The 12,015-nt window shown below is 27.2% G+C and overlaps 1 protein-coding gene across 6 annotated transcripts; it reads right to left on the bottom strand.

Moving 5' to 3' along the window:
• Nucleotides 1-6,677: 6,677 nt before the first annotated feature.
• Nucleotides 6,678-12,015, bottom strand: LOC114162182 (CBL-interacting serine/threonine-protein kinase 1-like). Of its 6 annotated transcripts, none has more exons than XM_028045981.2 (13): nt 11,763-12,015; nt 11,233-11,641; nt 10,894-10,956; nt 8,814-8,885; nt 8,619-8,726; nt 8,419-8,499; nt 8,032-8,211; nt 7,716-7,928; nt 7,519-7,623; nt 7,295-7,411; nt 7,142-7,204; nt 6,972-7,046; nt 6,678-6,890 (listed from the first exon to the last, which is right to left on the bottom strand). In XM_028045981.2, exons 2-13 carry the CDS (start codon nt 11,419-11,421, stop codon nt 6,786-6,788), a joined length of 1,371 nt encoding a protein of 456 aa, XP_027901782.1. In that variant the 5' UTR covers nt 11,422-11,641; nt 11,763-12,015; the 3' UTR covers nt 6,678-6,785. The 6 variants fall into 6 exon arrangements, with proteins under 6 accessions (XP_027901782.1, XP_027901781.1, XP_027901783.1 ...); XM_028045980.2 differs by having other exon boundaries at nt 11,757-12,013; XM_028045982.2 differs by having other exon boundaries at nt 11,233-11,621; nt 11,757-11,936.

Genomic DNA, 12,015 nt, shown 5'->3' with positions numbered 1-12,015 from the left:
TTTTTTATAAAATAAAAAACTAGTGTCGACCTAGTCGATGCTTTTAGCAAACATTGAAAAAAAATATGCTTTTGATCAATGAAGTTTGAACTTAATTTGAAAATGGTTCATGATCGAAACTTTGTCACTGTTTGGTCCTTCCACATTGAACAATCATTATATAATACTAATGAAAACACAGACACGATACCGCGCCTGTGTGTTCGTATTTTTTAAATTTCATAGAAATTTGAGTTAAAATCAATAAAAAATATATAACTGTTAAAATTAAGAAAATAAAATATTTACAGAAAAGAAGTTTCTTAAAATAACTATTAAAGAGAAAATGAGTTTTTAGAATAACGGTTAAAGATAAATTATTTATAAAATAATTAATTAATTTCTTAAATAATAATTAAGGGTGAAACTGAAATAATGAAATATAGACACAAAAGAGAACATCCTCTTTATATATTGTTATAAATAATAATACTACTATTAATAATAATAATAATAATATATATTTATTAATAGTATTATTATACAATAATTATTATTATTATATATAATTATTAATAATATTAAAATTAATAATAATATTATAAATATTATTAAAATTAATATTAATAATAATTATATAATAATAATATATCAGTAATACTATAAATAATAATAATAATATTAATATATCAGTAATAATATTAATAATAAATTGTTATTATTATTATTATATATTAATAATATTATTATTATGTATTAATAATAATAATAATATTTATTATTAATATTTGTAATATTAATAACTAGTAAGATTATATAATAATAATAATATTAGTATTATTAATAATATAATAATATTACTGATATATAATTATTAATATTATTATTGATATATTAAGATTATTAATTATTATGAATACATGATAATATTATTAATAATTATATAATAATAATAATATTATTATATAATGTTATTATTATTATTATTATTATATACTTACCATGATTTTGAATATGCAGTGATCAAATTTCAACCAGAAACCATTTTCAAATTAAGTTCAAACTTCAGGATTAAAAACTTATTCTTTTCCATTTTCGTAAAAAATGTTGACTAGGTCGACACTACTTTCTTTTGTAAAAAAGATAATTAAATAATATCTAGCACGTCTTTTGTTGTTTTTAATGTCGCTAGAAATAAGAACAAAAAATAATGATTTTGAGAGTCCAAGGATCAAATAGTGAACAATGTTCCATCATTGACCATTTTCAAATTTAGGTCAGACTTGAGGGATCAATATCATATTTTTCCCTATAAAAAAAAGTAAAGGTTTCAAAGACCATGTTTTGTATGACAAAGTTATTGTCTAAAAGTTTAAAAGAGGTTATTTTATCTTTAAAAGATCTGTTATATGCATTTATATTATTTTAATTAATGTACCTAATTATTTAAACTTTCAATGTAAAAATGATGGAAGCAATGTATATTAATTATTCATTACCGGACATCAGTTAGCATTCTTCTGTTAATAATAATAATATAATGATAATAATAATAACAATAATAAATATGATATTAATAATGACAATAGTAATAATAATGATAAAGACGATAGTGATGATGATAATAATGACAACAATAATATGATAATAATAATATTAATATTAATAATAATATTGGGTATATTTATATGTGTCAATATAACAGTGAATTTTTTTATTAAAGAGTTACTTTTGTAATTTCTTTTTCAATAACGATGTATTCTTAAATAATTTATGCTTTTTAATAATGATAATAATAGTAATTTATATTATTATACGAAGATGATTTTCTCTTATGGTATACAGATCTTACATCTTGCTTCCAATTTTACTATTTTAAGTATTTTTTATATCAAAATAATTATTTTAACAAATTTATAGATTACTTTTTTAAATTTAACCGTTTTTTTTTTCGATTTAACTATTACTTTATAAAAAATTAACTACGGTTTAAAACTAAAATAATTATTTATAGTAAAAAAATTGTCTTCTATACTATTGTACAAATAAGATTCCTTCTTAATGTATACATTTTGTTTCCAATTTTACACTTTAAGTATTTTTTGAACCAAAATATTTATTTTACCAATTTTATTCTGAGACTGACTTTTAAAACTTTAACTGTTTTCTTATTCGATCGTTAATTTCTAAAATTTAACTATTTTTTAAAACTAAAATAATTCTTTATAATAAAAAAATCTAAAAAAATAAAAGATACCTACAATAAATTGTAAACGTTATTTAAATTTATTTAATAATTATAATAGGAATATTGGTTTTTTGGCTATTATCAAAAAGTGGGTTAAATATGTTTTCACATGTGTTTTAACTTTTAACTAATAATAATAATAATAATTATTATTATTATTATTATTATTATTATTATTATTGTATTTACAAAATTAAATATTCTCTTTTTTCAATCTTCATACCATTTGTTACTATGTAAGTTGATTTTATTATTATTATTATTATTATGTATAATTATTATATATAAAATAATGATTTTAATTTTTAAATATGAAATATCTTTTTATGCATTTTTAGGTTAACAAATTTGTACATGTTTTGTAAGGTAACATGTTGATATTGAACTTTAGCTATAATCTTTGCTGCTAATGTTTCTTGTCTTTGATTAGTTAGACTAATTGATATTATTTCGATAGGAAATTAATATTAATTATTATGAAAAAATAAAAGTTTTTTTATTTTTCTCATAACAAATGAGGACCAGTACGCGAGGCGGGATGGACCAAGAAATTATACACGTTTTTGAATTTCCGGACGGGCCAAAACGGGTCGGCCTGACCTGCTTTGCCATTCGTAGCTCTCATTGAGGGGGACTAACTAAGTTATTTGGTCATTTCAATGTTAAGTGATTGTTGTGTGTCTCGTGTAATATTATTTATTAATGAAATTGTATGTATATATTGATTCGAAAAGGATTAAGATTGGGTTTTCTTAGTGTATGCATTAATATAAAGATTCAACATTGGAAGTTATCTCATGACACTCTAATAATCATTCATACTCATGTAGAATGATAGAGTATTGGTGAGCGGAGTAGAAAGTCCTAGTTTAGGAATTTTATTTCTTCTTGAATATTAACTATGTGATATTTTATTTTAATATTAAATTCTATTAAGATGGGATCTTATAATAATAATAATAATAATAATAAATCACTAAGTATCAATACGAAGATATATTTTATTTATTAAAGAGTTGTTTTTATGATTTTTTTAATAACAACGTGGTTTTAAAAAAGTTATACTTTTTAATAAGGGTTAAATATGTTTTTGATCCCTCAAGTTTCAGTGAATTTTGGAATTAGTCCATTTTTGAAACTTTATACTAATTTAGTCATTCATTTTTATAAATGCGTGGATTTAGTCATTCTTACCAATTTTTGTTAAGTTTATTTGACATTTTAAACGTATTTTATGATAATATTTGAGTTAACATTGAAGCGAAAATGTGTCAAACGGTATAAACAATTCAAATATTATCATGAAATGCGCTTGAAACGTCAGATAATAATAATAATAATAATAATAATAATAATAGTAATTAGTAATAATAATGATAATAATAATAATAGTGACAATGATAATAATGATAATCATAATGATGATAAAATATATGATTTGAGGAAATAATAATGAAAAAAAAAATTAAATGCTTTCATTTCAATAGCAAAGTATAAATATCACTTAGGAATATAGGAAAAACACAATTGTTCTTATATTTGATTGTTGTGGTTAAGTGTACTCAAATTATTAGAAAGACACTTCTTATCATTTAACTCTTTCCCATGGCTTTCCATTTCAATCAACATTTTTTGTTGGGCATTTTAATAGTCCTTTTGGTTGCACCTTTAGGTAATTTTGCATGTTAGTTTCATTTTTGTATGTTGAGTCCATGAAATAAAACATTATTGTGTTTTACAATATTCTTGATTCTTGTGTTTTGCAATATTCTTGATTCTTGTGTTTTGCAATATTCTTGCTTCTATGCATTCAAAAAAAATTGCACTCATAGTTTTGTATTTGTTTAATATTAGGTAAAACAACAAATGAAAGAAAATTATCATAACAAAATGTCATTTTTTTTTCTTTGGCAGGATTCATAGATGCAAATCCACTCTCTACAAAATCAATAAGAGTTGATAGTGCTCCACCACAAGATTGTAGTTCTCAGAGATGTGGCCCAGGAACAAACTTGTGTACCATATGCTGCAATTGGCAAGGGTTTAAGAATGGCGTATGTGTCAACTCAGGAACATCTTCTGTTTGTAAATGTCAAGGTTAGAGCTACAATATTGTATCAATTTTCATGAGAAGACTAAATAAAATAATGCTCTGATTAGTAATTTTATTATAATGAGAAATAATAGTAGGTTGAGCATTAAATAATTATAAAGTAAATTGTATTTTAATTATGTTCTAACAATTATGTTTTTATGTTTCATCAAATTAATCCTTAAAAGATGGATCCAGTAAAATCGAAACTATGTCCAAAGACTGGTTTTTTGTAAGGTTAATATTTTTGACACAAATAGAACATTTTTGACACATGACATTATCATCAATTCACATAAAAAGTTCAAAAAAGGTATTCTCTCACTTAACTAAAAGAAGAAACCAACATTACTACGTGGTTGTCCACAATCTCGACACGTACACATCTATTAAGAACAACAACTTTTTACATTCACAAGGTATTGCATTATAGTATTACACCAGATATTACGGTATATTAATTGTGTATGTAAATACTTTATAGAGTTAAATATGTTTTTGGTCCCTTAATTTTCAGTGAATTTTAGAATTAGTCCATTTTAAAATTTTGGACTAATTTAGTCCTTCATCTTTCGAAATACATAGATTTAGTCATTATAATCAAATTTTGTTAAGTTTATTTGATTTGTACGCATTTCATGATTGTATTTAAATTGTTTATACTGTTTGACACATCTTTTTTTATGTTAAGTCAAATACTAGAAATGTCAAATAAATTTAACAAAATTTGATTAAAATGACTAAATCTATGTATTTCGAAAGATGAATGACTAAATTGGTTCAAAGTTTCGAAATGGAATAATTCCAAAATTCATTGAAAGTTAAGGGATAAAAAACATATTTAACCCTACTTTATAAATTTTATGCCTTATTAATTTATATATTATTAATTATGCTAATAATAATAATAATAACTTCAAATACTAATTAATAATTTAAGCATAAAGTTTTGCAATGCATATTAGATGAGTTTGTCCATACACTAATTAGACGAGTCTAGTAATATACCGTTACATGAACCTGTTCACACACACATTAGATGAGTCTATTAATACACATCAGACAAGTATATACATTCTCTAATTAGACGAGTTTATTCATTCTTTAATTAAACAAGTCTTACAATATATATTACACAATTTTGTCTATATATAAATTAAATGAGTCTAACAATACACATTAGATGAATGTGTCCATATACCGATTAGACGAGTCTAACAATATATATTAGATTAGTTTATCAATGCACATATTAGACGAGTCTAGCAATACATACTCAATAAGTTTGTTCATACACTAATCTATATTTTTAGTAAATCTACTCTACATATTTTTACATGAATCCTTTATATTTTTAGAGAGTCTAATTTATATATTTTTGCACATGTTTTATCTTTTGTATTTTTACAAAGTCTACTATCTATATAAATCATTTTCACATTTATTATATTCAAAACTTAATTATAAATTTAAAAATATTTATTATTACTTTCATCAACTTCTAAATTTCTCTTAATAAACACACAAACAAAGCACCGATCCATACTTACTAAGGCTAAGAACAACACATCTTCATTTTGCTTTTTAACGATTCAAAATTTTCTTCAATCTTTTATTATTTTCACCAATGTGCATTACTTATTGATATTCATTCACAAATTGCAAATGAACATCATTATGCTGGTACATTATGTGAGAGAGGAGGGACATTCGTAAAAAGAAAATCAAAATTGGAACATTATGAATTCTAGAATCCAGAAGACATTTAAAAAAAAAATAATACATTCCAGGTTTTATAATCTAAAGGAAAATTAATATTTTTGAATTACAGATCATGTAATAATCCAAAATATTTAGCGATTATCCTATCCAAAACTATAATTTCAGCAAGGTATAATTGGGAATTTTAAAAAGTATGGAAGTGCAGAAAGAAAATATGGGGTGATGGAAGAAATTCGCCAACATCAAAACAAACAAAATTTCCTTTTAAAAATTTTTAATTCTTAATTAAAAAAACCCGCTTAACCAAAATTCTAAAAGATTTAAATTTAAATAAAACATAAAAGAATATTTAGATTTTATTATGGAAGAAATAATCATTTAAAACCCTCTGAATTAGTTAGTATTAAAAATTTAGTTGATTGATTGGTTAAAATTTTGGATTAATTTATGGAATTTCTCATCTTTAAGGAATTTTATGTCCTTCGTTATTTTTTTTTTATAATAGTTTAGTTGAAACTCACTTGTTGTGTGCTATTGTCATCTATATTTTTCTATGACAATTATTCTAATTGTTCTCTAAATGTTTTACCATTTTTGAGAATAATATATAGCAAAATACAACAAATTGATGGAGAATTTGCCATGGAAAAATAGAATATTATATATACAATTAATATTTTAACGCATCTACATCATCATCTCACCCACCCTAGACAACAAAAAGAAGCATCACACATCTATACATTATATAGCTTCCAAATTATTTTCTCTTAGTAGGCCTATCATTTCTGAGCTCTCTAGCTGTTGGTTTGGCTCAAAACCCAATTCATTTGACAATTTCTGGCATAACTACATCATCAAAACAAAAACAAAAAATTACATTTTAGCTTTGAATTTTCTTGATGAAGCAGATACAGAAGAGACACATACCTGTCTATACACAGAAGCATCTCCACAACACTTACTCAACTCTACTACAAACAATGTTGGACTGATTTCGAAGATCTATTGAGTTTCACAATAATAAGATAAAATGTCAGAAAAATTATATATGCAAATTGCATACATTATGCTGTTGACATCAGTATGCATGCATTTACCTCTATTATCACTGAAAGACTACAAAGACATTTCTGTGCTTTAGTATCTTGTGTCACTTTCATCTGAAATCCAACATTGGACACTGTTTAGACAAACTAATAATAAATCACAACAACCTTAACTTAACAAAAGTAATCAATAGTAGTACTTACCATCCCATTCCTCTTCTGGACCCTACATCTCATCCCTGTTACAATGTCTTCTATCCTCTCCTCCAAATCTTTTGGTGAATGAGTGGATGTAAACCTTATCTTCCTCTCAGTAACATCCTGAAACATCAAGTATAATCTGTGTTACATGGAGTGAACCTACCTAGGAAGTGGTAAATGTTCTAGAAGTTAAAACATGGGAAAATGTTTCATCCTATCATCCTCACCTCATTCTCAAAAAGGCCAGAGAGATCTAGACATGAAGACATCCCTATCAATTGAAATGCATTGACAAGTGTTGATGTTGGACTACCCTGATCTGATTCAAGTGACTGTCACCAATAGAAATGTTCAGATTAAGGAAAAAACATTAAGGAAGAACAAAGTGGTAACAACAATTATTGTCTGTTGACAAGTGAATTACCGTATTATGAATGGAAAAGGCTTCATCATCAATGAACACACCCTCTTCTTCATCTTCTGGATTTGCAGGAATATAACCTTCTTTGAACCATTCATCTTCTTTGATCATAGCCATTGTTATCCGGGTTTTAGGATTTGGATCAAGCATTCTTTTTATCATGTTTCGAGCACCGGCCGATAACCATCTTGGTATCTGAAGGTCTCCTTTAAAAATCTGTCATCCTCATGGGAAAGAAAATGATATTTAGTTATACATATATATACATACAACTACTGAACTATATAAACAAGAACAGAAATGCATCATATAGGAATACCTTTTGATAAAGAACTGCAAGATTTCTGTCATCGAAAGGAAGATACCCTGTAAGAATTACATACAAGATAACACCACATGACCATATATCTGATGTTCCACCATCATATCCTTTATTAGCAAGAATCTCAGGAGCAACATAGTTGGGACTTCCACAAGTAGTGTGAAGCAACCCATCATCCTGAAATTTTCGGAGTTATCACACAATTCAACCACACCAAAATTTTCGGAGTTATCACACAATTCAACCACACCAAGATCATGAAAGGCAAACAAGGAGTGATCTTTATCCTAAAATAAATTTTTTGAATAACTAGCAATGGTAGTTATATCAAAGATAATAATGTGTTATTTTTAACAGGTATGGTTCACGGAAGTGGTATCTCACCCTAAAATGCTGAGGCAAAGCACTAAGATTAAAATCAGTTATCTTTATGTTCCCTTTGGCATCGACAAGAACATTCTCCAGCTGCAACAAGTTATCAGTTGGTGAAAAAACAGACACCAAAATTGATAAGCATGGAGCATAGTTTCAATTCTAGCTCCAAGATACTACTATAACAGTTTCTAAGAGGACAAACAAAATACCTTAAGATCCCTGTGGAATACACCTTTGGTGTGGCAGAAACTCACACCATCAATCAACTGTTGGAATATCTTTCTACCTTCAGCTTCTTCAAGTTTACCTTTGGATGCCTGAAGACAAGTATAGTTCATTGGTTGCCATTGCATTAGGCAATATAAATCATCATGTAATGATAATATCAAGCAAATGTTTCTTACAATTTTGTCAAATAACTCTCCTCCATTCACGTACTCAAGTACCATGTAAATTTTGGTTTTGCTAGCCAAGACCTGCGAGTACAAAACATAACCTAACAGTTTATGCATTTTTCTCTCATTCTTGTTCTAAAAAGCAGGACAGTTACACAAGACAAATGTTTCTGACCAAACATTGTGTTAGATTGTGTAAAAAGAAGTTGTCTCAAAACACTTTATTGTATAAGATAAGATGTCTTATTTTTATACATTTTTATACATACTATGAGACCATCTGGTCTGAAGAATGTTATTTTATCCACAAGATATATATGGTGATGACATATTAAAGGCAGTGTTTCTGTGTTACTCTATTTGTGATAATAATGATGCTGATTAAAAAATGATAATAATGACAAAAGCTATGGGCCAATGCTTAATAACTGAAAAGAAAAATACAACTATATAAAAAGAGTGTACTATTGAACAATTTAATACGCAACTCTCATTTATGCTATATGGTGGGGCCTTCTGATTTAAACTAATAATGTACAACTAAATAAAACAGATTCTATATAAAAGGGATTTCTTTTTTTGAACATATTTTACTTCTGAGTATACTTTTTAATTTATCTGAAATCATTCTTTTATTTTCTTCTCTGTTTTATTTATTTTTATCAAATAATCATCAAAACTGGTTCTCTCATTCCTCGTGTTTCAATAATTTTTTCATAACTTCTAAGTTCTCTATCCTCTCACATTCTATTTATTCTCCTGTAACTTGTAACTTTAAATTCTTTTAATTTTCAATTTAAATATTTTAAATTCAAACAAAACACTATTCTAATAAATAAGTATATTAAATTAAAAATTAATATACACTTTATCAACATGCAAAATTATAAAAAAAATGTTACAATAATTAAATGTTAACTCAATAATAAAAAAGATAAAAATCCAAAGACATATATATCTATGTTTTGGCTAGTATTGTTACTAAATGTTTGCTCTTGATGGTTCCATCTATGCATTAGGTTATGATTTACAATCCAGAAACTTAATAAAAATACCACGAATTGTTCAATTGTATGTAAAAAGTAAAATAAATTTCTTGTTTCAGAAGCTAATTTGAACGCCAAAAGAAAACATAGAATAAGATTAGAAGCATCAAGTATACAAAAGAGTGTATAGTTCAAGGTTAGAAAGACATAGAAAAGCAAAACTAGATTCCAAACGTGTTTTGAAAGACACGAAAGCAAAACGCGATTCCAATATACAAACGTGTTTTTAGACAAAATTTAGCTTCACCTCACCTCCACTTTTCATTTTATCACTTTTCAAAAGGGTATCATTTTAGTGGTTTGTAATTCAAATCAATAAATCAAACCAATGAGAATAAATAGCTGTATTATCCAATAATCCATTAACTTGGGCCATGCACTTTTACTTTTCAAAGCATAAATTGAGAATTTTAAGCTGAGATAAAAGGTGATTATGACTTGAATTAAGCCAAAAAGACATAAAACGTTCACCACACAAAGATGTGGGGAAAGTGCAGACATAAGTGAACCAATAATTGAGGGGAAAATGGACATACATGCCTGGAGATTTGGTTAGATCTTCACTCATGACATTTTCAATTATACATGAAATGTTTTCGTCTAGTGTCTTAAAATTTATTTTAATTTTAGATGAGCTTTTAAGATAAGGATGTAATCATGCAATTTTTTCTTTTAACTATTCTGATTACGTCAACAAGTGAAGAAAGTGTACAAATTGCAGATCCGATAATCCCGTAGACAAGTTTTCAGGAAGGAAATAAAAGCAAAGGTAACTTTTCTTGACCAAGTGTAGAAATGACAAAACAACACATCAAAAATAGGAACACTTCTTGAATCAATGATTTCACACAGCATTTACTGCACTTTACACGTACAATGAAACACATGGCAAAGAAAAAGAACACCAAAAACTAAGCAAAGATTAAGGGATAAACCAAAAAAGGGGATCCATTCAAAACCCAGAAAATTTTGGAGAATGAAAAAAAGTGCAACACTTAACTATGATTAAAGTTATAGTGTGGATCATTGGCTTAGGATGTTACCTCGTATAATCTGACGACATTAGGGTGCTTCAGAAGCTTCAAGGTAGATATTTCCCTCTTTATCTGCTATGAAAAATACATCAGAAAACTGATAGGTTGTGTTTCAATCAGAATTTACAAGTCACTCAAGCAGAGAGAAGTGATGATGAAATCAAACAAAAACTCTGCACAAAAATTGCAAAAAACAAACACAGAACCAATTGCATTATAGGACCACCTCAGAGTTTAGAAGCCATGAATTGTGACAGAACCAAGTTTGAAAAGTTGCAATTGGCGAAAGCACACAATAGAACAGAGTAAAAAGAAAATGTTAAGGTAGTAACAGTGATTGAAACATACCTGATCAGTGTTATTGAGGTCAATGATTTTGTTCTTCTCAAGAATCTTAACAGCGAAAAGCTTCCCAGAATTAGTGTCCCTTGCCAACTTGACCTTTCCAAAATTTCCTTCTCCAAGAATTCTTCCCAATTCGTATTTCCCAAGTCTCTTTCCCTGCCCTTCCTTTCTCCCATGGGTTAAAGTCACCATCACTGAGAAACACCTTTCTCTCAACAACACCCTCTTGCCCAAACGTGTTCCTCTGCACGACCCTTCTCTCTCTGATGCCAAATCCGATGAAAAGATTGCTTCTTTCTGGTGCTCGCCCTTCTGGGTTGCTTATGTATGAAATGAAAATAAAGTTGCGGGTTGAATTAAACGGTAACTGTTGCAAGAGGAACAAGTTGAAACTGTTTGAAAAACGGTTCCTCTGTAAGGATAACAACGAATGAGAATTTTCAGAAGAATGAATAATAACACGCGAATCGAAAACGTTTGTTACATGGAATATAAGTTGATGAAAGATTTGGAAAAATAACGTTAACCTGAACCTGCTTCTGCTGTGTGCGAAGAATAGTAAACGGCTATTCCTGTTTGAAGCGGTTCCCAACAAATTGGTGCAACGTGATGGTTTTGTTGTGTAGTGTTGCACAACAAGTAGTCTTTTTTTGATTTCGGAGTGTACATATAGGGCTACTATGTATAACAAAAATGTATAAATAGAGTATTGGCCATTCTTACTGTTTCAAACCGTTCAACTTCTTCTTCGACAACCGATTCCTGAACACGTAACCTCTCATCGCT

This window comes from Vigna unguiculata, chromosome 9 (assembly GCF_037176805.1).
Source record: "Vigna unguiculata cultivar grain cowpea cultivar isolate G323 ecotype 2 chromosome 9, ASM3717680v1, whole genome shotgun sequence".
NCBI lineage: Eukaryota > Viridiplantae > Streptophyta > Magnoliopsida > Fabales > Fabaceae > Vigna > Vigna unguiculata.
This window is presented reverse-complemented; position numbering and strand designations above follow the sequence as displayed.

Bases quoted from the DNA above. Each gene is read 5' to 3' on its own strand.
- LOC114162182 (XM_028045981.2), bottom strand. From the start codon at position 11,421: ATGGTGACTTTAACCCATGGGAGAAAGGAAGGGCAGGGAAAGAGACTT. The intron at 8,500-8,618 runs GTATTTTGTTTG...AACTTGTTGCAG, and splicing joins TATTCCACAGGGATCTTAAG to CTGGAGAATGTTCTTGTCGA. The intron at 7,047-7,141 runs GTAAATGCATGC...GAAACTCAATAG, and splicing joins GTCTTTCAGTGATAATAGAG to ATCTTCGAAATCAGTCCAAC.